Here is a 26,459-nt window from a genome sequence, read left to right on the forward strand (position 1 = left end):
TTAAATTTCGAATCTAAATAATGTTAAATTATTATTAAATAATGGCCCATTAGGTGATCAGGTAGTTGAATTGAATTGGTTCAGAACCTCGAAAAAAGATTGTGCTATTTTTTTCTCATTGGTTATCTCTCTTTATAACTCGCTAGTATGATATTTCTCAGTTTATTTGTTGCTTTTTCATTCGCGTTTATTCAAGTGACTGACGAAGTAGTCCAAGGAAGGTAGAATTGACGATCTTTAAAATTAACTGAATTGGGCCTGAATAATGTTAGACTTATTAGTCAGATCTAGTCACAAGTTATTTGTTTTTTTCACAAATCTCAAGCGATACAACCGTCGAACTCGTTTGTGCTGATTTCTTAGTGGAAAGCAGCAGTCAAAGACTTTTTAACTCCAAGGAATCGAAGTGATTTGCAACTAAAATGGCCAAAGTGAAACTCGGAAATTTAAGTACATTTTAACTTGATAATTATGAGCTTGCAGTTTATTGGGTCACTTTTTGGCAAATAAAAGTGTTAGTTTTCAATAATCAGTCAGATAATCAGCACATTATTATCCAAATGAAAATTAATTTCAGTTGCAATTCAAAAGTTTTGGTTCAATTCCGACCAGTTCAGATAATATGTTTGGAAAAAGGTTAAATTAAATAACTTGAGAGTCAAGTAAAGGCAAATCATTTGTTGATGAAGTGAAAATGATATCTCTTTCAATTGAGAAAAGTCAATTTCAATGTTAATTTTAAACTTATTTTAATTTGATCAGGAGATTCCATTAATTGTAGTTGTTATAATAAATAATTTGTTAAATAAAATAAATAAATGACATGCAATTTGCACAATAACAATCGGAAATCCGTTTTCTTTACCGAACTTTAGATTTTTCACAGATCGTCATAAATTACGCCTAATCGCTGTGTTGGCTGCATAAAAGCGTCCGTCCAAGTTGAGTTGAAATTTTCGCCCATTTGGTGGTGGTTCATTTGATCAGTGAATTGAAATGGTGCAAATGGCGGAGGAAATGAGTTGGGTGAGTGGTGATATGAAGGAGGTGGTGGAGGCAATGAAAGATGATGTGGTGGTGGTGGTGGAGGCAGATGATGAGGTGGATGGAAGTGTGGATCTGGATGTGATTGGTGATGATTATGTGGAGGTGAAGGCAAAAAATATGATATTAAAGGAGTGGAGTGCGGACGAGGACGAGAATGATGGTGGTTAGAGTCTTCACGGCGATGTGAATCAGCGGTGAGAAGACGGACAATTTCAATGAGATGAATAAAAGCTGTTGCTTGGTGATTTTGTCGCAGAGCGATTTCCGTAACAACGTGAAGAATGTGTAAAAGCAATGAAGACAATTTACTGCCAGCTTGATCCATTGAAAAAAGCAAGTGCATCATATGTTTAACCAAATCCTTACCGCAACTGAGGGATTTTTTGGAGATTTTTTTAAGCTTGCTGAAAATTCCAATAATTAAGCCAATATTGATAATGTTAAGGGTCGCAGTTATAGCAAAAGCTACAGCAATAATGAAATTAATGGGAACATTTTGACGGCTGGTTACTGGTGTCAAAAGGTTTAACAATATTTCACTGACATCTGTTGCTTCGAGAAACTTTTGATCCAAACCAGTGTAAGTATCATTTGTTGACATTGTTTTTATCTTATGGTGGTCACACTTATCTGTTGCTTGTGTGATTAATTACTCGACTTGCTTGTTTTTGTGACTGTTTTAGTTGAAGCTTAATAATTTACTATCACAATAATCAAATAAGAAATGGATAACCATAAGTAAATCACAATTTGAAGTAAACTCCGGATAGCACAAAATAAACTGACGATGTTGTTGTTGATATGTTCATCTCTTTCCACCAAAACCTTTAATGTTTGTCTTGAAGTCGATGATGGTTGTGATGAGGTAAAAAGATTTATTGACAACCATTGACTCACTATTTCATGGTTTACGGTTAAAGTTGAGGCGAGTTACAACAATTGAACTGTGATTCAATTGATTGACTTTGTCATCTCTCTTGTATTTCTCAATCCTTCCTAGCACCGCATTTCTGGTTCATTCTTGGTTTCTACTTTGAATTATTAGATTGGTTATTATTTAACACACTGCCGGAAGCTTCAGCATTAATTTTCATCAGTATCAATCAATATTGATCCATTTGACATGAAAGATTGACAATTTGACCAAGGAACATTGCTCGACATTTTGTCAACTTTAGCGCAAAGACATCATCCTTCGCTACTACCGCTATTGCAGTCAATATTTTGACATTAATGGTTGCCACAGTATCTATAATCAAATTGGTACTTGTGATCCATAAAGTGATTAACAGCATTAGCGTTACCCGAAAAATATATTCAAATTAAGATTATAATTTAATGGGATGATGATGATTTACTTATGTTAAATTCAGGTTGTATAAAAGATGATGGCTTTACTTTTCACCTGAAGAACAGTTTACAATGAGATATTCAACTAATCTACAAAGCATTTTACTGAGAAGATTATTTTATTGAAAAATTAATACGAAAAATAAACAAATTTTATAAAAAGATTATTTATTGAATCTCATGTTCGAGAAATAGTGAGAAAAATAAGCGGCAGCTGGCGCTGTTTAAATGTTATTTTTCAATGTTTCAATGCAATCCACATTCAATGGTATTTTCTGGCTCTTGTTCAGATCCTGATCTTAGTTTATTGTACTAATTAATGAATTTGATTAAAATTTTTGATTCATGTTTTTTGTTTAGTTAACTTAACTACCTTTTTAACCTAATGAATGGTTAAACTTAATCTCCCTACTTTGACTGACAATCTGGAAAGGAGTTTGGCTTCCTCAAGCGAACTCTTGTACTTCAATATCATCACTTCCATCAACATCATCATCACTATCATCATCATCATAATCAACAACAACATCATTCTGATCATCTAGATAGCAATCTAACAACCACCATATTTCATCAATAACGCGTATAACAATTATCTCTCCATCATCTGTTGATCGACAGTATTTGTATGACCATTACTGCTGCATTGGTGCCTTGCCATCTTCTGTGCTCATCTCATTTTTTTTTGAATTTTACTTCAATATTCCAGATATATTTACAATCAATGATAATGAGTTATGAATCATTGCTAAACGAATATTGCGTTAAATGTTAATACAATTTCTTGGTGAAAAGGAATTTTCTCTTAGGTTAATCTAATGGCAACCTCATCCATACCAAAAGGAAAGGATAGCTGCTTGTCAACTACCTCCTCTGTAAATGTTACTGAAACCCCAATTGTAGTGGCCAGTAGTAGTGTTAATAATGGCAAGAACAACATTGTCAGACCTAGAAGTCTAATGGATAACTCAAATTGGTGGAAACATGTCATTGCTGGTGCATTTGCTGGTGGGGTTTCGAGGACAGTAACAGCACCTTTAGATCGCGTTAAAGTGCTCTTGCAAGTTCAAGGGGCCCAGCTTGTTAGTATAAGGGGTTGTTATTATTATATGATTAAAGAGGGTGGTGTTAGATCGTTCTGGATGGGTAATGGTATTAATGTGATGAAAGTGGCTCCAGAAAATGCCTTGAAATTTACTTTCCATGATCAGGTATATTTATTTTTCACCCATTCCTGCTCATTTCCATCTATTGTAACTATTGTATGGTGCACTAGTCACTACCGGGTTCCGATGAACCGGTCTTAATTGCCCTAAAAGTTATTCATCTTGTTAACCTTGAATTTTGATTTCTCTTTCTCATTCAACTCTTTCACAATAATCTTTCCTTTCACTCTTTCACTCTGTTTCTATATCTTTTATTCCAATTCCTTTCTATGCAATCTCATCCACTAATCATTTTTTCTTACCATGCATCTTTTCTTTCTAGATAAAACTTATCATGCACGATCAAATGAAAAGTGAACTAGGTTTTGTAGAAAGGTTCATTTCCGGGTCCATAGCAGGATCTCTGTCCCAAACTGTGATATACCCTATGGAGGTTCTGAAAACTCGTTTCTGTCTTCGTAAAACTGGTCAATATAAAGGACTATTGGATGCTATAATGAAAATATACCATGCTGAAGGTGTACGCGCTTTTTATAAAGGATACATTGCCAATCTTCTCGGAATCATACCTTATGCTGGAATTGATCTAGCCACATATGAGGTTAGTTTCGCCATTGCGTGATAGCTATTATATCGCCTGTAAATTGTCTATTTTTATCTAAAATCTTGTTTTTATCTTTTCTTCTATTTTTTCTCTATTCTGTTCCTCCGTGTATCTCTCTTCCAACATTTCCATCTTCCATCTAGACGTTGAAAAAAATGTATATTCAAAGACATCCAGGAAACCCACCATTAGGATTGTATCTTGTTTGTGGGACTGTCAGTAATATAACTGGTGTGTGTATTGTTTATCCACTGACGCTAATAAGGACTCGTTTGCAAGCTCAAACAACTAATCCAATGATGCCTATTTATAAGGTGTTCAAGAAAATAATCGCTGAAGAAGGATATTGTGGACTTTATCGTGGTATTTTGCCCAACTTTCTGAAATGTACTCCAGCAGTCAGCATTAATTACTTTGTTTACGAATTTACACGTATTCTTCTCGGAGCGGAGATGTCTTGACGTTACTGTTTCATAGGTATCATTTCATTAGAACAACAGAGATTTATAATTATGTATTTAATCTGATAATCATAATTCTACCTTTCTCATGATGATAAATCAAAACTACATACTTCATGTAATACGATTTTATGGGCCAGGGCTTAACCATGTATCCAATATTTTTCTCATTTTCTTTCCGCTTTTTCAGATTTACCCTTTCCTGCAATTTTTCTGCGAGTTTTTGTCTAAAAGAATGTTTGTTCTAGCATCTTAAACATCTTTTTTCATATTGCTGTATAAGAATGAAATTGAACACCTAGTTTGTAATGTCAGACTTGGACTGTTCATCCTAATTATACAGATGACCAACATAAGCTGATAATTCAATGAATGTAAATATTCCAACAGGTTTTCCCTCATCCTGTGAATTGAGGGATCAGTAAATTAAGTCTTTCCTCTGTAATAAAAAGAATACTTTCCGAGCTTGTGAAAAATTTTCTATATTAAAAAGTAAAAAAAAAATAAATTCAAAGCGTATTGTCTATTAAACAGAGCTTTATTCAGGTCGGTCGAAAAGCAAAACAATGTGTTGACGTTGATGTTTGTGTTGCGAAAAAAGTAAATCTACTTTCTGACAACAGTTCGAAACAAACCTTAATAATAGAATGCATTCTAATTAGTAAAGTCTGATGGGAGGTCCCATGGAGGATTTAATATGCAGACTTTTAATATTCTGCCAGTTCTTCTTTAGCAGAGATACCAAGAAATTAATGGCTAGATTAACATTTTGAGCCAACTCATCCGGCGTCATATTAACGTGTCCAACTGCAACAGCCAAACACAGAACCTTTTTCATCTGAAACTTAATAGTTGCTTTCACCTCGTCAACCTTTGACATCATATTCTCATTGTGAGTCAATAGAGTGGGGAATTTACCGGCTTTGTTAAGACCAGGACCTAATAAACGAGGAATCTGTTTGATCAAAGATTCTGAGGCTAAGAAAGCGTCATAGCTTTTCGCCAATTTCTTGACGAGCTTCTTGTTTTTGTTAAGTTTCTTCAAGTCTTCAGCATTCTTGGCGTCCAAACCATTGGCAGCGGCTTCATCACAATGCTGCTGATCTCCGAGAACACAAACTCGGAACCGGGGTCTGGGTATGTGCTTCATCTTAACGGTACCGGAGAAACGCTTGTCCTTCTGGGGGTCATAATTCTTCAATCCGATTTGTAATTCCACTGTTTCTAAGAATCCTCTCTTGTTCCTTTTGGACTCAAGGAGCACCGAATTAACTCCTTCATAGAGTGCATCCTTTGTAACTTTAGAAACCACCATTTTTCCTTTTTAAATTATGATAAAACTAAAAATTATAGAAAGCACTGTAACAAACAAACTGACAAATTCACTGTTAATTGAATTTGGATTAATCCACAAACAAATTAATTTAGTTAACTAACCAACCACATAAAAATGTGCAATGTGTTGCTAAGAAAGTACATCCACAAAAAGGAAGTTCAAGTATATACAACTTCCTTTTGTTAGGGACCGTATAGTCAGTGCAACTAAATTTTGTAAGATTAAATTTTCTTCAAAGTTTTAAATTTGATTTGCAATTATTTCTAGTCGAAAGTTTTTTTTCATTTTGGAAAATACAATTCAATTATTCTTAATCAAATAAAATCAACTTGATCTGTTTCAAGCTTTAGCGATCAAATGAAAGAGTAAATAATATTTAAACAAATATTGGTTGAAGTTGATCGTAAAATTAGCGAAATTACCTCAAGAATGCTTAATTATCAAGAATCGCATGGGAAACATTGAATACCATTCAACGATTTAGTCCTTGTTTGTTAATTAATCCTTAATCAATTACTGATTCATTAATTTTTTTGAGATTAGATCATTTATAGATGGCGCTTTAAATTTTATTGAAATGCTGAACTCACATGTGACAACAAATGTTTTTAAATGTTTATTATACGAATTTAGATTTACTATGTTAATTTAATAATAAAGTTTTTTTTATTGATAACTCACCCGCTCTTAACGATGTTGACCATTAAGACAATCGTCTCTAGGGCGCAACCACAACGTAATCGAGCTATAGTTATGACTAATATGGTCAAATCTACTTTGTCCAAATCAGCTGCTAGGTATGTTTATTTCGGCTTGAATCAAATCATTAAAATTCATTTTCCTATCAACAATTTATATCGCTAATTCGATTATCCTCTTAATCATGCTTTCTTGCTCTCCTTTTTCAGTAATGCTGGTAAATCCAAAGCTAATGAACGCCGCAAATCCATACCTGTGATACCTCTTCAACCTCGTTTCAAAAATCAACCCAATCAACCTAATGTTGGCGAAGACTTAACTGGACGAAAGATTCAACGCTTAGAAATTTTACAATTGCTACAGCAATTTTACCAACGGCCACACATTAAAGAGATGGCTATCGAATTAGGAATGGACAATTCTATTTATGATCAAGCTTTCAAAAGTTTCCAACAATATTGCGTCACAACCAGTCCATTACCCGTTGATTTGCATGTGATTTTCAGTGACATTTTAAGCGGTTCTGGTAATGTGGATGATATTTATAACCCATTCATCAAGTATTCTCGTTCCATTTTTCCTCATCTAGATTGTATTGAGGAATTAAAAAAGATTAGTGATCTGAGACTTCCACCAAATTGGTATCCAGAAGCTCGAGCTATTCAGCGAAAAATTATTTTTCACTGTGGACCCACAAACAGTGGAAAAACTTATCACGCTCTGGAAAGATTCTTATCTGCAAAATCTGGGGTTTACTGTGGACCTCTGAAGTTGTTAGCTGTTGAAGTTCACGCGAAAGCCAATGATAGAGGTACAGCATGTGATCTTGTCACTGGAGAAGAACGAAGATTAGCTGACCCATCAGGAGTACCTTCTCCGCACAATGCCTGTACTGTAGAAATGGTCTCAACTCGTGATAACTGTGAAGTAGCTGTAATCGATGAAATTCAAATGCTTCGTGATTCTCAAAGAGGATGGGCCTGGACTCGTGCCTTGCTTGGTGTACCTGCTCATGAAGTACACTTGTGTGGTGAAGAAGCAGCTTTAGATATCGTTAGAGAAATCTTATTACCAATAGGCGAAACAGTTGAAGTCCGTAAATATAAAAGATTAACCAAGTTGACCATTAGTGATGAACCTTTACAATCTTTGACCAATGTTAGACCCGGTGATTGTATTGTGTGTTTTAACAAAGCTGAACTCTATGCAACCGTTTTAGACCTGGAAAAAATGGGCCATGAGGTTGCCGTTATTTATGGAAGCTTACCTCCTACTAGTAAATTAGCGCAAGCAAAAAAATTCAATGATCCAACATCAAAGTGTAAAATATTAGTAGCCACTGATGCTATTGGTATGGGTCTAAATTTAAGCATAAATCGAGTCATTTTCAAATCAATCGAAAAATTAAGTATCAACGATAAAGGGGAAAAAGAAAAGCAACTAATAAGCGTTTCCCAAGCTCTTCAAATCGCCGGTAGAGCAGGACGTTTTGGTACCGATTATTCAGAGGGATTTGTTACTACCATGAACAGAGAAGATTTACAAATATTGAAAAGAGTTTTAGCGAAAACGGTGGACCCGATCGCTGCTGTTGGGCTTCATCCAACTGCTGAACAAATCGAACTTTTTGCATATTATCTTCCTAAAGCAACATTATCAAATTTAGTAGACATCTTTGTGAGCCTTTGTCAAATCAATTCGTCTAATTATTTTATTTGTGACATTACTCCATTCAAAGCTTTAGCCGAAATGATTCAACATATCAACTTACCATTAAGAGCACGCTATGTTTTCTGCTGTGCTCCAATTAACCTTCAATATGGATTTGTTTGCAGCATGTTTACTAAATTTGCTCGGCAATATAGTATTAATGAACCAGTCACTATTGATTGGTTAAGCAATCAAATAAGTTGGCCGATACCAATGCCTAGGAATATTACTGAATTAGCTTCTTTGGAAATGGTTTTTGATGTTCTCGATCTATACCTTTGGTTAAGTTATCGTTTTCCTGACTTATTTCCAGATCCTGAACTCGTAAGAAATTTACAAAAAGAAATTGATAGTAAAATTGACAAAGGTTTACTTCACCTTGCTCGACTGATAAATGCTAATGTGAAGACTGGTAAAGTTGCATCGAGGACAAGGAGACGTGTTGAACCACGAGCAATTGAGGAGGAACTACCAAGGGATGAGAGAGAAAATGGTGTAGAGCATTCAAAATCGATGAATGTTAGCTCAGAAACTCCTATTGCAAAAAAATTGGTCCAATCTGGTCAAATATCCGCTGATTTACTAGCAAAACTTCACAAAGAGTGGAGTAAACAGAATAAGTAAAATTTAAACATGTATATAGTACTATTAAAGACTTAGATTTTGTATAAATTAAAACTAGACTACACACAATTATTCCCACAACCCATGTTACACTAATTTAGCATAAAGGTTAGACCAAACGTTTGAAAATTCAAACATCACATGTGAACAGTAAAACGCGATGGGTAAAGAAAAGAGATAACCATAGGTAATGTTGAAACATTAATTTAATCAAGACTCATCTATGTCAGCAAATACAAAACAATTAGAGCTTAAGCTTGGTTCTTCGCCAATGTCTCCTCTTAGCGTTGTATCGTATCTTGTTGCCAGTTTTCATTCTAATCCATTGTGGGATAGGACGGTTGGTCTTTTGCTTTTTGGCCAACTTGATTTTGACCCTAAATGTCTTATGAGCAGACTGTGGAAAGAAAACAATAATTAGCACATTAACGATAAAAGTACATTGGTAAGAGAATGTAGACAATTAAAATAACACAACTTACCATTTTAATTAAACTTTAATCACAATTACTATAAATTAACTGAGAACAACCAATCTACACTGTGATGGTTTTAAAAGAAACCAGCTAACATTCAGTTTCACTAAAGCAAAATTTCCGGTTCCGTTGTGATGAGAAACGAGGGACCATCACTCTATTACGGAATGTACGGCGTAATTTATAATTTATAAATGAAATTTATTTTATGGAAACTTCATTCTCATTTGATTGTCTCGATTAATTAGTTTTTAGATTACTAACATTGTAGGTCAATAAAATTGATAAAAAATTATATTTCTCAGAATATTAGAAATTGAGTTCCTGTAAAGTATCTAACAGCTCTAATTGTGGCATCTATCGATTCAATAACGAAATTCTGCAGATTGAACCTTCAAGTTAATTTCTTTCATCTTCTTTTTATTTCTTCATCATGAGAATTTATTCAAAATTATTTCAAATTTCGTCAGCTAATTATGCTCGACAAATCATGAGCAATCAATTTATTAAAGCAAAAGAGTCTAAAAGGCTAACTTATCAACAGATGGCTCAACTATTGTCCGTGAATAAGGTTTGTTTATCATTTCCTAATTTATTATTATTTTAATGTAACATTTCAATTTCGTTCTTAAACTGTTCTATCTTTAAAAAATCAGGTCTGGTTAACATCAATTTTACATGGACAAAATTGTTGTGATATTCAATTGGCACACAGAATCTGTGATACTCTCGGCATCTCTCACGAATACGCTAATGAATTAACGTCCATTCCACTGAGAGGAAATCAAAACATCATCAATGACCCATTAAGTATGCTTAATTTGTTATTGTCATTTTCCAACCAACAATTAATATTTTCTACTTCGTCCATGCAGTCTACAGATTTAATGAACTATTCAAAGTATATGGATCCAGTTTACGGGGCATTATCCATGAAGAGTTCGGTGATGGAATCATGAGTGCCATTGATTGTAAAATAGATGTGACCAAGAATGAGCAATCAAGAGTAATATTGCGAATTGATGGAAAATTTCTGCCATACTACAAAGGACAATTAGATTAAACGGATGGTATATCTATACCAAATTAGTTGCTCAAAGATTTGCTGCAATTAACAAGCTAATTTATTCTATGATTTGATCTTGTAGTTTTTTGAGATTAAAATAATTGCTTTAATCTAATTTTGACTACATTGAGATTTTACTTTGCAATTTGAATCGTCGAATGACCGTAAATTATTCACAATTTTTCATTTCAACTTTATCATATTATTATATGATATTAAATTTGTATTCAGCTAATCAATCTTTTGATTATGCTTATTTTTACATGGGTTTCAATTAAAAAACAATCAGAAAGAACTGTAATAGATAAAGGCTGAATTTGATGAGCAAAGTCATGAATGAAATTTTTGTGAAGACAAAAAAGGCGCTCGAGTGTAATCGATTCAGATGCAAGACAGCTGTTTCTTTCCAATTGACAATTGCTTAAAGCTTTTTAAATTATGAATCATAGCATATTTATATAATCAAATATGTTATTCTGTATTTTCTTTTGATTTTTTTATGACAATTTATTTAATAATCTTAAGTTAATGTTGTCTAATCTGAATTTATTGATTTTCTGTGAATACAGTTGTCAGATGGATATGCAATTTTACTAACAGTGAAAACAAAACTTGAATGCAGGATTTAAAGATGACTGAAGACTCAAAGTAAGTAAACAATTTTCAATTCATTTATAATATACTGAATATGAATTAGTATTTAATTGTGTTTTATTATCTTACAGAGTCACCATACCAGCTGAGGTTCAAGAAACAATCAGCAAAGTTTTGGTATCTGATGATCCCCTGGATCAATGTGACTTCGATGCTATTGAATATATCAATACCATTTTCCCAACAGAACAATCATTAACTAATATTGATGATGTGCTGTCTAAGATGAAAGATAAAATTAGAAATTTAGATCAGGATATAAGACGAGTCGTTAGAGGCCAAAGTGATGTTGAAACTGAAGGTAGAGCAGCTTTGGATGAAGTTAGAAGAGTCATTGGAGTATTGACAAGTAACATAGGTGAAATGAAAGAACAGGCGAAGAAATCGGAACAAATGGTTAATGAAATCACCGCTGATATAAAACAATTAGATAATGCTAAAAGAAATTTAACTTCATCCATCACCATGCTTAATAATCTCCATATTTTGGTTGAAGGAGTTGACAAACTCAGGTTAGTTACTTGACTTATTACAATATTATAAAACAATGTATGTCTAATATTGGTTTGTTTTTAATGTTTCTAATTATATTGTTGAATTTAGTGAGGCTTGTACAAAACGTAATTATGGCACTGCTGCTGGGATTCTTCAAAGTGTTAATGATGTTTTAAATCAATTGGATAAACATCGGCATATACCCCAAATTAAGCAGCTTGTAGGTCAAATCAATGGTATAACTGATCAGTTAGCAGAACAAATCAAGGCTGATTTTAAAAGTGTTATCGAAGGTAGACCTAAATCCAAACAAGGAGCAGCCATTTCACAAAATCAATTAAGACTTTTGGCTGAAGCCTGTCTTGTTGTCTCTACTATGAACCCAGATGGTGAAAAAAATTTAGTGAAAGATCAACTTCTCGAATGGTTTATTGACTCTGAACTAGAAGAATACAAAGCTCTTTTCCAAGATAATCAAGACCTAGCCTGGTTGGATAAAATTGACAAACGTTATAACTGGTTGAAAAAGCATTTGATTGAATTCGAGGAAAGATTTGGCCGCATGTTTCCTCCTAAATGGGAAGTCAGTGAATGTATTGCAGTTGAATTTTGTAAACTTACTGCCAATCAGCTGAGCAAAGTAATGATGAATCGAGCCAATGAAATGAATGTTAGACTCTTGTTATTTGCATTTGATAAAACTAGTGCCTTTGAAAATCTGCTAAATCAAAGGTTTACTGGGGTAACTCTGATTAACGACGAAATGAGCAAAGAAAACCTATTGAACCCTTTTTCTGGGTTGATAACACACTGTTTTGAGCCGCATCTTAAAATTTATGTTGAAGCTCAGGAAAAAAATTTATCCCAATTGATCGATGAATTTGTGGATAAATATCAAAAGCAAAAATTCACCAACGACCGTAATGTTTCCGAAGTTTTTCCTTCGGCTGGAATGCTTTTTTCACAATATAAAAACTGTCTGGTGCGATGTGTCCAATTAAGTACGGGTCGACCACTTGTTGAATTATCATTCAAATTTAAAAAGAATCTTGAAGAATATGCTACGCGTGTTTTAAATAACAATTTACCTCGTTTGAAGACTACTAGTCTTTCGGCTAGCGGTGTTTCTGTTATCAATGCAGCTATCTCGGCGACTGGACTTTTGCAGATTAGTTTAAAAGAAGGAGAAGTTGTTCGCTATACAAAACAAGAACTCTGCCAAATCTGTTGTATCCTTTTAACTGCTAATTATTGTTTGGAAACTGTGCAACAATTGGAAAAAAAGCTTCAAGAAAAAGTGGATAAACAATATTTGGATAAAATAAACTTAAGCTCAGAACAAGATTTATTTCATAGGTGAGTATTCAATAACAGTTTGTTAAAATTTAATTCTAATAAATTATCTTTCTGTCTTTTCTTCTCTGTAGGATAATTTTAAACTGTATTGACCTTTTGATTCAAGATATTGAATCAGGGTGTGAATTGGGCTTTTCTTTAATGATTAAGACTCAATGGTCAACCATAGGAACACCGATTGATCAAAGTCCTTATGTAAAGTTGATTGTGGACAATTTACAGCAGATATTTCCATTTATTAGGGAGAATTTACAAGATGCGAGAAAATATTTTACCCAACTGTGCAATAGATTCGCTCAAGTCTTCATTCCAAAATTTATTGGCTACTTGTTCCGTTGTAAGCCATTACGCCAGGAAGGTGCTGAACAATTGCTTCTCGATACACATTTGTTGAAAAAAGTATTACAAGAATTACCTGGTTGGGAATCAAATGTTAAATCAGCTCCAGCAAGTTATGTGAAAGAAGTGATTCGAGGAATGACCAAAGCTGAAATGATTCTGAAAGTCGTCCTTGTTCCTCATCGAGATGTCAACCATTATATTGAAAGTTACGCAAAGCTTTTACCAGATTCAAATATGGAGGAGTTTGTCAAAATTTTAGACATGAAAGGAGTTAGGCGACCAGAATCAACTTTAATCATTGATTCTTACAAATCATTATTAATAAAATGAAATATTTATAAAATTATGCTAAACAATTATTAATAATTCCTGAAGGTGATTCTTATCATCCAAGTTAGTCACCTAATATTGATCAAGAATCAAGTAAAACTGAGAGACTTGAAAAGCTCATCAGCATATCTTGACCCAACCTATTATTTATTTACAAAGTTATTTATTTTCTAGATAAATTGTAATTTTAATCAATTGTGAAATCATTATACAGTCAAATGGACAATTTTAAGTCAATTTAATATCATTTTATGCTGATATTAAAAGTAATATATTATTTAAGCCATTAATATATCCTTTGTGCTAATTTGAATTTTTTAAATTTCAAACTGAATATTGAAAATAAAATTCTCGAATAAATCGTTGAGGAAACTGAACAATTAAGAGTTTCAAAATTTGTTCATTTATTCATTCTTCATTTTACATATTAATACGCTTATAGTTAATAACTTTGACTATTTCTAGGTCTTAAAGACACATCGTTAGAGTAAATTTCAATTTCAAAACAAGTAACAAGTGAAAATTTTGTTTTTTGTCCAAACTCATAAACTGGTTGATTGTTGTGATTACAGTCAATGATGACTATAACTTAAAATGAATAACAATATTTAGTATTTTTTGGCCGCTTCTTGCATTTTATCCAACAATTTGCTATGTTTGCAACTGTCATTTGAGTGTCGGATTAAAGATGAAATTACTTTGAATGATGAATGACATCCACAACAAACCAATCTGTAATTAGACTGTTCAATGTGGGAAATCATTTCTAATTTTGTGTTTCTTTTAAATTTACCAGAACAGCGACAGAATGGATATTTACAAACATAAGAATCGCTCTCTTTGCCAACACCTCGCTTCACTCGAGATTCTAGAACTTCTATTGAGATTGCCTTTTTCGTGGCTAATTCCACAATCTGAAAACAGCGCTCAGTGTCCATCCAAATTTTATAATAATCATCGTGACTGAAAGAAGAAAAAAATCATATTTAGATTGAATTGATTGATATTGAACATTTGATACTCACCATTGCAACTCATCTCGTTCAAGACCATACTTTCCTTCCTGGCACATGATGATGCTTGCAAGAAGAACGAGAAAACTCATTGATTTGAAGTCACTTGAAAGGGCATTTATCAAAGCCTCAATTTTCTCGAATTGAATCAGTAATCCATCCTCATGAGCTCGTTTAAGCGCAGTTTGAATTAAAATTTTAAAGACTTCTTCTTCAGTTTTTATATCTACATTTTTTTCACCATCGCTATCATTGTCATCTTCAATCACTTTGTCATCTTCATTTTTAATGTCATTGTCCGGAGCTTTTAGTTTTTTTCTGAAGCGACAATGCGATGCTTGATGAACACCAAGAGTAGACTTTTCATGAAACATGGCCCCACAAGCCACACACACGAAGAGTACGTATTTTTTGTATAAATGTAGAATGATGTTCTCCTTTTTAGGGAATTTTTCATTCCCATGGTTGCAAAGGTTGTTTGTACAGACAAATCTTTTTCTGTTTTTAATAACAACAATAGAAACTTTTCTTTGGAAATCATCACGAACTGTCTTTTCGGGTACAGGCAAGTTTCCATGGATGGAAGAAAACACCTGATGAGGTTCATGAGGATATATACCAATGTGAAATACATCGAAATTCCATGGGAATAAATTGATGGCTGATGCTGAATTCAATGATGCTTTCGCTTCCACCAAAAGATAAAACATTATGGTATCGAATGGATTTTTCAACGTATCTTTAAATTGGTTATAATCGAAGTTATCATTAGTCAATTTTTTTAACAATTCTGAATTATTGGAGAAAAATTCGAGATTTTGGAGAGACAGAATTGATAATTTTGATGGTGATAGCCTTTTTATTTCCTTGGTTTGTGGTGCTGTATTTGATTGAGATGATACAAAATCTTTAACTGGAGTTGTTGGTTGAGGTGTTTTTTCTGGTGATTGCAATGGTGATCGAGAGCTGGCACAAGATGATGGTGATGATAAATCAACTTCTTCAATTATGATTGTTGGTTCATGGGGTTTCTCTGGTGATTGTAATGCTAGTTGAACTGGTGTGGCTGGCGGCGATTGAGAACGAGTACATGGTGATGTTGATGGTGATTTTAATCCCATAGTATGAGATGTCGGTGTTGAAGGTGAGGATGGTGAGGATGATAAAACAACTTCTTCAATTATGATCTCTGGTTGATGCGGTTTTTCTGGTGATTGTATTGGCGATTCTATTGGTGATTCTATCGGTGCTTTTAATGGTGATTGTAATGGCGCTTCTATTATTGATTCTATTGGCTTTTCAATTGGTGCTTTTAATGGGGATTGTGACGGTGATTGTAATGGCGATGCTGGTGGTGTGTGTGAACATGTACAAGATGATATTTGTGGTGATTTTGGTGACACTACTTGTGATACTAACGGCAATGATGGTGGAAGAACCTCTTCAATTATGGGTGTTGGTTTCAATTTTTTCGTCAAGTTCGTCTCGATTTGGTTCATCTTTCTTTTCCTTTCTAATGGAAGATACTCTATTTTCCTGGTCATCTGTGCAGGCAACTGAAAAGGTCCATGGTTTGAATCAATGAAATTCCAAGGGAATAAATTCGTAGATGATACTGAATTTAAGACTGTTTTAGCAGCATCCAACAGATTAAACATTATGATATGATATTTGTCACCTTTTTGAAATGATTATAATTAGGCATTAATAGCAACAATTTTAAGTTACTCGAGGAAGCGTCTCGGTTTTGAAGATCAAGAATTCAAGATGATTACTGGTCCTTCCTTGATCCACTATTTTGATCTCACTTTAACCTTTGAAATGGTAAAGATGATTGTTTCAACAATTTTAAGAATCAAACAGAGAAAACAACAATTTAAAGGGGAAAAACATAGATTAATAAAATTCACACACAAAGCATCATAACAACATCTAAAAAAGCAAATGAATGAATATTTGTTGCTGTTAAATGGTTAAATACGCTTTCTTCATTCTTTTTAATCTTTACCTCTTTGAACTAGCCAATGATGAAATAAGCTTTGAGATAGATAATTAAGCTAATGCTATCTGGTCATATCAATAGCGATATAATTAAAATTAAGTTGATTTCGTTATAAAATGGATTATAATCAAATGGGTTTAACGGATTTAATGTACAAAAAGACATTCTCGACTATTCAATTTTTGTATTTTTTGGATAAAAAACGTTGATGTGAGCATTACTAAAAAACGGCTAAAAATATATTTTCCAAATTGATTGGAAAGTGAATGGTGAGTGATAGAGATGAAGGCGATTAAGCGGGTGAAATATGGCCAATAAGGTGGCGCTAAAAGTTGTTTTCGTTCAATAAGAACAAATTTCATTGAAAAGCCAAATTCTTGCTCTAAAATTTTGGCATTAAAAGTTAATTTTCAAATTCAAGACACGAAAAAAGCTTTGTCAGTTCATACGGAAGCAAAATCTTGGAGTTAAATTGCAAGTATTGAAATTGTAATCGCTATTCAATTTGTTGACAAGTACTCAATTAATGTGAACGTAGGTGTATCAACAACTTAATATAACTGCTTCTCGGACTCTGTATTCTCTTTTTAAATAAATCATCAAAAAATTCCATACAATAAAGTTAATAGAAATACTAACTAATAAAAAATAAATAGTAGTATTTAATAATTGAGACGGAAGGTTATTCCGCCACATTCTGTATTATATGATTTGTTTAAGAAGCTGTTTATTTACCTTACATACAATTAATTATGGTAGGATGGCCAGATTTAACAGTTTGAATCGTTCTCAATTCTAAATTTGGGTTTCTTTTCAGAATCGTGGCACATAAACACCGATATAAAAAATATTTTCAACAATTTAATATAATTTGGAATGATTTTTAAGTTTGATTATGGTCCGTTCTTTTGCATTCTAGCAATGTGTTCTCGAGCAATGACCATTCTTTGAATCTCGCCGGTTCCTTCGTATATTTGCAAAATCTTGGCATCCCTCATTAATTTTTCAACTGGATATTCTGAATTGAAGCCAGCTCCACCAAAAACTTGAACGGCCTCACTAGCAGAGCGATTTGCAACATCAGCAGCTAAGCATTTAGCAATGGAAGCCATCAAAGTATTTTTCTCTCCTCGATCATGAAGCCATGCTGCTTTAAGATAGGCGAGTTTTGCTGTTTCGACACCGATCATCATGTCTGCTAGTTTGAATTGTATCGCTTGATAATTGGCAATAGGCTGTTAATAAATAAAAGTACAAATAGGTATATTAGATTACTACAGCTTACCAATACAAATTTCAATTGGTTATAACTATAATCATAACCTTCAATATGGATGTACAATGTTTGCTTATAATTGATAAATAAGATATTCTAGATTGATAAGATTTAAAGTTCAAATTGGTACGACAAACCTGAGAAGTGTATAATATAATAAAAATCTTGAAACATTACTCAGTGAGATTAATAATAAGATAAAATGTGATTATATTCTTATAAAATACTTCTATTATACCATAAAAAGTTATAATAGAAGTAGAGTCTGAAGTCCAATTTCGTCGCCCTTTCATTAATGTAATGAATTTAAAATAACAATAAACATTTTTATGCCATCATGGAATCTTAGCACACATGCACTAATTGATTGATGAATTTCTCACCTGACCGAATGCCTTTCTCTCCAAAGAATATTTGCTAGCTTCATCTAAACATCGTCGGGCTAAGCCAACTGCGGCACTAGCAACAGCAGGTCGAGTAAAATCGAATGCTGACATGGCAACGATAAAACCTTTTCCTTCGGGACCAACCATGTTTTCTTTAGGAACTTTAACATTTTCAAAGCTGAGACCTCTAGTGTCAGAGCATCTTTGACCCATGTTCCACTCTTTTCGACCAACTGTAATACCTGGTGTATCTCGATCCACTACGAAACCAGTAAAAGCTTCACTTATCCTCGCTTTAGGATCTGGATTGGTTCTAGTTAACACAAAATACCATTTCGCGACACCACTGTTTGTGATCCACATTTTCTGACCATTTATGACCCAATCACCGTTCGCATCTTTAATGGCTTTAGTCTTTAAACCAGAGACATCAGATCCTGTTCCAGGTTCTGTAACGCAATAGGCACCTTGGACTGGTTCTGATGTGATCCAGCCTAAATACTTTTCTTTCAATTCTTCTGACCCATGTAAAAGTAAAGGTGCACCTGCAAGAGCATTATTACCAAGGGCTGTTGAGATTCCGGTACATCCATAGGCAATTTCTTCTGCCATCAATAATGAATCAGTAAGGGTAAGACCTGGTCCACCATATTTAGCTGGTACAAAAGTATTCATCAATCCAATCGCATGAGCTTTCTTGACGATTTCCCATGGATATTCCCCCGTCTTATCATAGTAAGCTGCTTTAGGAATGATTTCATCACGAGTAAACTTTGAAGATAACTCGATAAAATGTTTACTTTCGTCTGATGGTTCAAAGTTAAATCCTGTAGATTCATTTCGAATACCAGTTTCATTACCGACTGAATAGGATCCAAGTAATTGACGAGACGATGCAGAGACGATAGAACGACCATTAAAAGATCTCACCAATGTAGATAAAATAACCATTGTAACAATTAAAAAGTGTTGAAAAGGTGAAATAGAAAACTTTCGAAGAATGCTTTGAATCAAGTTGAAAAAATCAAAGCAAAAAATCAGATGAACAAGAGCAGTTTGATAAATTCCTATTCACTGTTTTCAGAGTTTATAAACAATTTTCATGATGAGGAAATATTTTTGTTATTTATTCTTGAGCCTAATTGAGGCTTACAAATTATAAAATTACGTGATGACGAAAAAGAGCCATCTATCGTCTTATAAATAAATAATCTGAATCATTACAAGATTGTCAATTTGATAAGTGTCAAAGTCTCAAAACTCTGAAGTTGTGATTCATAATTTGCGAATTTTAGTGGAAATTGATTCCGACACAAATTATCAAATAATAAGTATCCAAAAATTGAAAGTTAACTTATGCTAAATTCATGTCGGATTTATTTTATCTTTGCTAAAGCTAAAAATCTGAACCTATTATTGAATTTGAATCAAGATTTGATTAAGTAAAGGTAAATAATTTATTTTTGTTAGATTGTATTTTAAGAAATTTTCATTATACAAAATTCTGTGTGAATTTAATTAAATTCATACAATTGCTTCATTCCATTCATAAAATACGCTCAAACTAATAAAAAGCGGGAAAACAAGAAAACACATGCAAGTAAACGATCAATTGCATATCGATTCAATCGATTACCAGTGTTTTGTTGTTATCTTCTGAATGCAGTTTGAAGATTGAATTGGTTTCCCTCAATAAACTATTTAATTATTTCATATTATTTTTTTACGCTAATTACTCTTGTCAACAAAATCTGATTTCAGTACAAGTATGATTCTTGGAGGGTCACCGCAAGAGTTTATACCTTATGGAAGAAAACTTCTTCCTTACCATCCAAAACAACATTATGCTGCTCCATCGGGTAAAGGTGATATTGGTTTTAGTTCCGTTGAAACTGCTCCAAGTCGTGATAATTTTCTTTCTATTGACTCAGTCAGCTTAAAGGATTCATCAGCCGTGAGTTTTTGCTTTGTTTTATAGTTGTCAGCAGTGGTATCAGTCTGCTGATTTGTAACAAATAAGTTACTCAATTCTTACCAAGATTGACTTGTATGTTTTTCCTAGGTTGAAAAATGGATACTTCGAGGCTCTGATGCCGGTGAAGAAGAATTGTATACATGTGATAATGTAGTTGTACATAGTGTCTCCGATGGCGAATCCGGCTGTCGATTGCTTCGGAGTTTTACCTTAAAATCAAAAGTTCAACAAGCTACATGGTGCTGTTTTTACGATGAAACGAAGGATACAACTATTGAATGTATATGTGCCATTGATGATAAAAACCTGGAAATATTTTCAGAAGAAGGAGATAATTATCCGATTACTCTGCCATTTCAGGTAATTTTAAGCGATAGAAAATCAATTTATCACCGTTAAACGTGTTTCTATTGCTAAAATATTTTCTCGTTCTTTGCAGGTTTCCAAACTGATACCCACTAAATTTGGCTTACTCTTGGAGAGAGTTCCTCAGTCGAATGAAACAAATTCCAATTCGCCTTACCCATCTTATCCTATTCTGTATTTTCTAGGTCACCCATTCAAAGATATTGGTCCAGTTATTCTCAAACCAGTGCCAACTAACAATAACTCTCTTACTTATCTAACTATGTCCAACAGATTGGAACTAGTGTTCTTTGACAAAAAAACAAATCTTTGTTTGTTTTACCACAAAACAGAAGGGACTCATAGCGTCTGGCGTCTTCGTAAAGCTTTAGAATCCGAAATTGAGACTATAACGAGTAATAACTGTTCACGATCAAGTATTGATCCTATGTCCCGTTCTTCTTCATTCATCGATTCACCTTTGGTCTCGAGTTTGAGACAATCAACCGGCCTTTTTCCTTCAAATATTTCTTCTCCATTTCGTGACATCTCGTCCAGAAAACTGTCTTCACCTATAATCAATCAAGATCGAAGTTCGCCTTGTTGTTCACCTCATGTTCTCTCCCCTTTAAGAACTAGTCGATTAGGCGCATCACCAGCTTCGCCTATGGTACATCGAGGCTATTCAACTCCTACCACTTCGAAGATTAATCAGCCTTCTATTTCTACGGTAAAGCCAGAAATAGCATCTCCCTTAGAACGTATTTCAACTCCAGCAAGGTCTTTTCTTGCTATGGATTTTTTTGATGATATCGATACTCCAATCCTTCTTGAAGTCTGCATAGAGCATATATGGAGTGAACCTGCTCATGGTCTTACCGGGAAAACACGAAAAGCTTTTATTGCTGCGGATCTCATGGGTCAAAATTTTATGTCTTATCTTTTGGGACCTCAACAACAATTGAAACTGATTCGTTTTGATTCCAGTAATGATGGAAAACGCATTATTTTCGGCCCACTGAATTTAATTAGTGCAAAAGACGCTGAACCTATTGAAAGTTTGAATATGATTTGCGTGTTAGATCCACTCAATAACATTATTCTTTACAGTGGTACCAATAAGGTCAGTGCAGTTCATGTGCCTTTCCTTATTTCACCAACATCTGGCTTAGTAACTTCGCCATCTTCCTCTAAATCTTTTTCAATGCAACAAACTGTCATGAGACGAGGCAATCTTACATCTTCAAGTCGACCCTCAAGCTCTTTGAGCCATCAGCCCAGATTTTCAGCTGAAGATGAACTTTCTCCAGTTCTCCATGATCAAAGTAGTTCAACAGTTTTCGATCCGGAATCCAGTTTAACTACATTTTCATATAAATCTCTTGCTACAATAAACGCTGTTAAAGATAATGTTAAAAATCGCATCACAATCGAAACCAACCATAGCATTAACTTTAGGTTATCTTTACCGCCGATTGCAACCTCAAGTATAGTTGAACTTTGTTTAAAAGCACTAAAAGCAGTTCTTCCCCGTGACATAGGAATCCAACTAGTAATAAAATGGTATTCACTTCGAAATTCACCTGGGACCTATGAATTCACTCCAGAAAAAGAACTAGATCTTTTCAAATTGTGTCTTCTTTCATTGATTGGTTATGATCTCGATCCAAATGCTTTTGATATGGACTTTTATAGTACTATATCACCATCATCTGCCAAAAAGTCAAAGATGGAATCAGACGAGAGAGGTTCCGATGAAGATTGGTATTGGTTACTATCTAATTCACCATCATCAACTAAAAGAACTTTTATTCGTCGTTCAGCAGCAGATATTTGCAAACCAATAAACCCTTCAAATCCTCTTTTTCCATATCTTCCGTCGATTCTATTCAGTTTGCACCTTATTCACGAAGAACTCCTATTGAATATTTTACTTAAAGACTATGCTCCTCAACTCTGTGATATCATTTACATGATTGCCAGTGATCTAAAACTCATCTCTTACCAAGATTATTACTGGAGGATGGCCCCTAATGCCTGTTCTTTGTTAAATTGTCCTCCTCGAATCACGAAGAAAGATTTTAAATCTTTAGTTCATCCAAGTTTTCTCACAGACTCTCCCTCCATTGTTTACAACCATCTACAATCATTGCTAACTAACAATGTAACAAACTGTTTTCCATACATTCCAGAAGTTACCTTATCTATTCGTAGATTAGTTTTGATCTACTCGTGTTTTATGGTCGAAAATTTAAATGAAAGCATGGTTCTATCTCCAGTTAATCATATGAGACAAGATGGACGTTACGTAGGCTTAGAAGTTAATTTCCAAGGATCTGCACAAGAGAGAATAATTGTTTGTATGAATAAGTTAGGAATGACTCAAAATGATCTCAAATGTATTCCACCAGGTCTAGTACTTCCTCTTTGGAGTGCTATCTTTCACTGTAAGCCTGATCCACCGGTAACGTGGAATGCTGACTGTTATACTTTAATAGGGCGAGAAGATCTTGCCAGTCTTTGTGGGGCTAAAGGTCCAAAATATCCACTGGTCGTTAAAGAAGTTTTAAATATTGACAATGATGAAGATGGTCTTTGTGGGTTAAACCGAGAAGCTTTATCTCTGCTGTTTCCTGAAGATCAAAGAGTCGACGAAGCTTACGAAATGCTACAGTCATCAAAACCAGTTTCAATCACTATTCAACAAAGACCTGGTGTTTCAGACAATGAATTCATCGAAGAACAAGAAAGACATCTTTATACTCTTTGTATTCGAACTATGGCTTTACCAATCGGAAGAGGAATGTTGACTTTGCGTACATTTAAACCTGTCGTTGCTAAAACCTTCCATATTCCTAAACTGTGCCTTGGTGGACGAGTGCCTCCTCGAAACACTATTATTGAGCTAGCGCATATTGATATCCCCAGCAATATGAATGTTTGGCCATCTTTTCACAATGGAGTCGCTGCCGGACTCAAAGTTTGTCCAAGTGCCTCCGAAACTATAGACTCTCATTGGATAACCTACAACAAGACTAAGAGCAATTCTTTGTCTAATGATAATCAAAATGAACATGCTGGTTTTCTATTCGCTTTAGGACTTAATGGACACCTTTCCAAGCTTTCGACAATGAACATTCACGATTATTTATGTAAAGGAAATGAATTGACTCGTGTAGCTGTCCTTTTAGGATTAGCTGCTGCTAAAAGAGGTACAATGGACATAAGTGTTGAAAGGATACTTTCAATTCATGTTGAGGCTCTTTTACCATCATCTTCAATTGAACTAGATGTGCCTCCTGTTGTCGAAGTTGCTGCTATCCTCGGTGTTGGTCTATTGTATCAGGGTTCAGGTCAGCGCCATATCGCTGAAATGCTTCTCGGTGAAATCGGTCGTCCTCCTGGACCAGAAATGGAACATTACATTGATCGTGAAAGTTATGCTTTAGCTGCTGGACTTGCATTCGGTTTAGTCACACTTGGTAAAGGTAATGAAATGATTTCCACAGTTGCTTCTTCTGAAGGTGTTTCCATGGCTGATGAGATGTGTAACTATATGATTGGAGGTCATAAAAGAGCGTTAACTGCAGCTCAAAAGGAAAAATATAAAACTCCAAGTTACCAAATCAGGGAGGGAGATTATGTTAATTCCGATGTTACTAGTCCTGGAGCAACTTTGGCCCTCGGAATGATGTTTTTTGACACCAACAATGAAGCAGTTGCCAAATGGGTTACGGCACCAGATACTCAATATCTATTAGAATCAGTTCGTCCAGACTTTCTTCTACTTAGAACCTTAGCGAAAGGATTAATTATGTGGGGCTCAATCAAACCAACACGAGCATGGATTGATTCTCACTTACCCAAGATCGTATCTGATAATGCGTTGGTTAAGGAGGTTGATTATAACTCCCGTATCGATTATGAAACAATGAGTCAGGCTTATTGTAATATAATTGCTGGTGCTTGCATGGCAGTGGGCTTGAAATATGCTGGATCTGCCAATAAGGAAGCATATGATTCAATATTTTCATTAGTAAATGTTTTTATAAATCTTCCCAACGAACAAGTTTTGGCCGAACAAGCTGGGCGCAGTACAATAGAATCATGTCTCAATGTCCTTATTATCTCATTGGCAATGATTATGGCAGGAACTGGCAATGTTGAAATAATGAGAATTTGCCGTTATCTTAGATCAAGAATATCTCAAGTTAACGTTGTTCTTTATGGTTCTCATATGGCGTCACATATGGCATTGGGTTTGCTATTTCTTGGAGGATGTCGTTACACTTTAAGCTCATCTCCAGAATCAATTGCTGCTCTTATCTGTGCCTTTTTCCCAAAATACCCTATCCATAGTAATGACAATCGTTATCACCTTCAAGCTTTCCGACATCTTTATGTTCTCGCAGCTGAACCAAGATTAGTCTTACCTCGCGACATCGACACCAATAGATTAGTTTATGCACATTTAGCTTTAAAACTGAAAGATAAAAGTGTTTTACGCCTTAAAGCACCCTGTTTTTTGCCACAAATGGATCTATTGGAAGAAGTCACTCTAGAAGATGAAAGATATTGGAAGATTTCGTTTGATAGGCATCTGAATTGGAATAATTTGATGTAAGTATAGCCAAGTATTTCATTGCTATTCATCAATTATGAAAGTATATTAAAAATAATATCCATTTATTTTTTTCAGAACAATGTTGAAAAGAAATGGAATCCTATTCATCAAACAAAAAGTTGGTTGCTTACCTTACAAAGAAGACCCTCAAGGTTACAAGAGCATTCACGCTCAATGTGTCATGAAGGATGCTGTGAGAGGCTGGACTTATAAGGTATATTTAATCATTAATTTCATCAAAACATTTTTTAATTTTGTGTATCTCTTATTTACAGCCTGATATGCTTAAATCATTCTCAAGCAACCCACTAGTTATAAACTACACAAAATATCTTTTAACTCCAAAGTCAAATATGCCTGGTGAAGCTTTGTTCCAGCATCACTTATCTGCCGTCCTGTTTCATTGTGCATCAAACGAAACTGTCGAATGTTTACCATCTATTATGCACTTTTTAAAGATGATAAATCAATCTGAAAAAATGACTCCTTTCTATTTGATTCAAGTTCGTCTGTTAGTTCATTGTCTTCCCAAGTGTGATTTTATTAAAATGGACTTTTTTGAGGCATTGAAAACTTTGGTAGAAAACAATATGAAAGGTAAGTCGGATCATTTCATGATTTTACGTGTTTCATTTCAAAATATCAAATGTATCATTACTAACAATTTAACTTGTTATTTGTTTTGCCACTCAGGTATGGATAAAGCTTCACTGATAAGCTATTTGAGAGGAGAGAAAGATCTGTCAGAGATGGATACTCAGATAAACTCGGCTTTAATTTTCTATCAATTACCTCCTTATGCATCTTTAGCACCTTTACGAGGTTTGTACTTAATGAATCTCAAATTCACAATGAAATTTAATCTTTTGCCCACTTTATAAATCAACTTTAATTTTTCTTTTCTTTTTTTTCAGGAAAAATCTCTTTTACAGATGTTTTATTGAATATTCAGCATTTCAATTTGTCAAATACTTCTTTATTAATGTTATCTAAAATTTTTTCCAACTGAGTTGTCAAAAAATTGTCTAATTTCTTAATAACTTTTGTATGTTTCATAATAAAAATATTGCTCAAATCTTTACCTAGTTAAGCAATTTAAATTTTACTGCCTGTTACGTGATT

At 34.1% G+C, this 26,459-nt stretch overlaps 10 protein-coding genes across 10 annotated transcripts; 5 read left to right on the top strand and 5 right to left on the bottom strand.

Annotated features, from left to right (window-relative positions):
- Positions 1 to 676: 676 nt before the first annotated feature.
- Positions 677 to 2,247, bottom strand: LOC107368657 (uncharacterized). The gene has a single exon (XM_015936522.2). The coding sequence runs from the start codon at positions 1,646 to 1,648 to the stop codon at positions 881 to 883; it is 768 nt and encodes a 255-aa protein (XP_015792008.2). The 5' UTR covers positions 1,649 to 2,247; the 3' UTR covers positions 677 to 880.
- Positions 2,248 to 2,673: 426 nt separating this feature from the next.
- On the top strand, positions 2,674 to 5,136 carry SCaMC (Short Calcium-binding Mitochondrial Carrier). The gene is made up of 3 exons (XM_015936696.3): positions 2,674 to 3,608; positions 3,886 to 4,164; positions 4,311 to 5,136. The coding sequence occupies exons 1-3, from the start codon at positions 3,216 to 3,218 to the stop codon at positions 4,626 to 4,628; spliced, it is 990 nt and encodes a 329-aa protein (XP_015792182.1). The 5' UTR covers positions 2,674 to 3,215; the 3' UTR covers positions 4,629 to 5,136.
- An 11-nt stretch (positions 5,137 to 5,147) lies between these two features.
- On the bottom strand, positions 5,148 to 6,160 carry RpL10Ab (ribosomal protein L10Ab). The gene has a single exon (XM_015936697.3). It carries the CDS (start codon positions 5,941 to 5,943, stop codon positions 5,287 to 5,289), a length of 657 nt encoding a protein of 218 aa, XP_015792183.2. The 5' UTR covers positions 5,944 to 6,160; the 3' UTR covers positions 5,148 to 5,286.
- Positions 6,161 to 6,544: 384 nt separating this feature from the next.
- Suv3 (Suv3 RNA helicase) lies at positions 6,545 to 9,051 on the top strand. The gene is made up of 2 exons (XM_015936621.3): positions 6,545 to 6,761; positions 6,873 to 9,051. The coding sequence occupies exons 1-2, from the start codon at positions 6,658 to 6,660 to the stop codon at positions 8,995 to 8,997; spliced, it is 2,229 nt and encodes a 742-aa protein (XP_015792107.2). The 5' UTR covers positions 6,545 to 6,657; the 3' UTR covers positions 8,998 to 9,051.
- Positions 9,052 to 9,185: 134 nt separating this feature from the next.
- RpL39 (ribosomal protein L39) lies at positions 9,186 to 9,543 on the bottom strand. The gene is made up of 2 exons (XM_089267251.1): positions 9,480 to 9,543; positions 9,186 to 9,394 (listed from the first exon to the last, which is right to left on the bottom strand). Exons 1-2 carry the CDS (start codon positions 9,480 to 9,482, stop codon positions 9,242 to 9,244), a joined length of 156 nt encoding a protein of 51 aa, XP_089123377.1. The 5' UTR covers positions 9,483 to 9,543; the 3' UTR covers positions 9,186 to 9,241.
- Positions 9,544 to 9,638: 95 nt separating this feature from the next.
- LOC107368746 (uncharacterized) lies at positions 9,639 to 10,654 on the top strand. Its single transcript, XM_015936623.3, has 3 exons — positions 9,639 to 10,044; positions 10,130 to 10,283; positions 10,349 to 10,654. The coding sequence occupies exons 1-3, from the start codon at positions 9,907 to 9,909 to the stop codon at positions 10,534 to 10,536; spliced, it is 480 nt and encodes a 159-aa protein (XP_015792109.2). The 5' UTR covers positions 9,639 to 9,906; the 3' UTR covers positions 10,537 to 10,654.
- A 309-nt stretch (positions 10,655 to 10,963) lies between these two features.
- Vps53 (vacuolar protein sorting 53) lies at positions 10,964 to 14,006 on the top strand. Its single transcript, XM_015936620.3, has 4 exons — positions 10,964 to 11,187; positions 11,265 to 11,705; positions 11,797 to 13,044; positions 13,116 to 14,006. Exons 1-4 carry the CDS (start codon positions 11,156 to 11,158, stop codon positions 13,714 to 13,716), a joined length of 2,322 nt encoding a protein of 773 aa, XP_015792106.1. The 5' UTR covers positions 10,964 to 11,155; the 3' UTR covers positions 13,717 to 14,006.
- Positions 14,007 to 14,096: 90 nt separating this feature from the next.
- On the bottom strand, positions 14,097 to 16,669 carry LOC107368745 (uncharacterized). The gene is made up of 2 exons (XM_015936622.3): positions 14,742 to 16,669; positions 14,097 to 14,679 (listed from the first exon to the last, which is right to left on the bottom strand). Exons 1-2 carry the CDS (start codon positions 16,385 to 16,387, stop codon positions 14,325 to 14,327), a joined length of 2,001 nt encoding a protein of 666 aa, XP_015792108.2. The 5' UTR covers positions 16,388 to 16,669; the 3' UTR covers positions 14,097 to 14,324.
- A 704-nt stretch (positions 16,670 to 17,373) lies between these two features.
- On the bottom strand, positions 17,374 to 19,505 carry LOC107368850 (medium-chain specific acyl-CoA dehydrogenase, mitochondrial). The gene is made up of 2 exons (XM_015936740.3): positions 18,391 to 19,505; positions 17,374 to 17,966 (listed from the first exon to the last, which is right to left on the bottom strand). Exons 1-2 carry the CDS (start codon positions 19,342 to 19,344, stop codon positions 17,625 to 17,627), a joined length of 1,296 nt encoding a protein of 431 aa, XP_015792226.2. The 5' UTR covers positions 19,345 to 19,505; the 3' UTR covers positions 17,374 to 17,624.
- Positions 19,506 to 20,015: 510 nt separating this feature from the next.
- shtd (anaphase promoting complex subunit 1) lies at positions 20,016 to 26,418 on the top strand. Its single transcript, XM_015936626.3, has 7 exons — positions 20,016 to 20,347; positions 20,456 to 20,728; positions 20,808 to 25,333; positions 25,413 to 25,551; positions 25,613 to 25,934; positions 26,031 to 26,159; positions 26,252 to 26,418. Exons 1-7 carry the CDS (start codon positions 20,162 to 20,164, stop codon positions 26,344 to 26,346), a joined length of 5,670 nt encoding a protein of 1,889 aa, XP_015792112.2. The 5' UTR covers positions 20,016 to 20,161; the 3' UTR covers positions 26,347 to 26,418.
- Positions 26,419 to 26,459: the final 41 nt, after the last annotated feature.

Source organism: Tetranychus urticae, chromosome 2 (genome assembly GCF_039701765.1).
Source record: "Tetranychus urticae isolate SD_2017Ah chromosome 2, NJAU_TeUrti_SD_1.0, whole genome shotgun sequence".
Classification (NCBI taxonomy): Eukaryota; Metazoa; Arthropoda; class Arachnida; order Trombidiformes; family Tetranychidae; genus Tetranychus; species Tetranychus urticae.

Coding starts and splice junctions, on each gene's coding strand:
- LOC107368657 (XM_015936522.2), bottom strand. CDS start 1,648: ATGTCAACAAATGATACTTACACTGGTTTGGATCAAAAGTTTCTCGAA.
- SCaMC (XM_015936696.3), top strand. CDS start 3,216: ATGGCAACCTCATCCATACCAAAAGGAAAGGATAGCTGCTTGTCAACT. Junction 3,609..3,885: donor AATTTACTTTCCATGATCAG/GTATATTTATTT, acceptor TTTTCTTTCTAG/ATAAAACTTATCATGCACGA. Junction 4,165..4,310: donor TTGATCTAGCCACATATGAG/GTTAGTTTCGCC, acceptor TCTTCCATCTAG/ACGTTGAAAAAAATGTATAT.
- RpL10Ab (XM_015936697.3), bottom strand. CDS start 5,943: ATGGTGGTTTCTAAAGTTACAAAGGATGCACTCTATGAAGGAGTTAAT.
- Suv3 (XM_015936621.3), top strand. CDS start 6,658: ATGTTGACCATTAAGACAATCGTCTCTAGGGCGCAACCACAACGTAAT. Junction 6,762..6,872: donor TTGTCCAAATCAGCTGCTAG/GTATGTTTATTT, acceptor CTCCTTTTTCAG/TAATGCTGGTAAATCCAAAG.
- LOC107368746 (XM_015936623.3), top strand. CDS start 9,907: ATGAGAATTTATTCAAAATTATTTCAAATTTCGTCAGCTAATTATGCT. Junction 10,045..10,129: donor AACTATTGTCCGTGAATAAG/GTTTGTTTATCA, acceptor TTAAAAAATCAG/GTCTGGTTAACATCAATTTT. Junction 10,284..10,348: donor CATCATCAATGACCCATTAA/GTATGCTTAATT, acceptor TCGTCCATGCAG/TCTACAGATTTAATGAACTA.
- Vps53 (XM_015936620.3), top strand. CDS start 11,156: ATGCAGGATTTAAAGATGACTGAAGACTCAAA. Junction 11,706..11,796: donor GAAGGAGTTGACAAACTCAG/GTTAGTTACTTG, acceptor TGTTGAATTTAG/TGAGGCTTGTACAAAACGTA. Junction 13,045..13,115: donor GAACAAGATTTATTTCATAG/GTGAGTATTCAA, acceptor TCTTCTCTGTAG/GATAATTTTAAACTGTATTG.
- LOC107368745 (XM_015936622.3), bottom strand. CDS start 16,387: ATGTTTAATCTGTTGGATGCTGCTAAAACAGTCTTAAATTCAGTATCA. Junction 14,680..14,741: donor GAACGAGATGAGTTGCAATG/GTGAGTATCAAA, acceptor TTCTTCTTTCAG/TCACGATGATTATTATAAAA.
- LOC107368850 (XM_015936740.3), bottom strand. CDS start 19,344: ATGGTTATTTTATCTACATTGGTGAGATCTTTTAATGGTCGTTCTATC. Junction 17,967..18,390: donor AGAGAAAGGCATTCGGTCAG/GTGAGAAATTCA, acceptor ATTTATTAACAG/CCTATTGCCAATTATCAAGC.
- shtd (XM_015936626.3), top strand. CDS start 20,162: ATGATTCTTGGAGGGTCACCGCAAGAGTTTATACCTTATGGAAGAAAA. Junction 20,348..20,455: donor GCTTAAAGGATTCATCAGCC/GTGAGTTTTTGC, acceptor TGTTTTTCCTAG/GTTGAAAAATGGATACTTCG. Junction 25,935..26,030: donor GGTAGAAAACAATATGAAAG/GTAAGTCGGATC, acceptor TTTGCCACTCAG/GTATGGATAAAGCTTCACTG.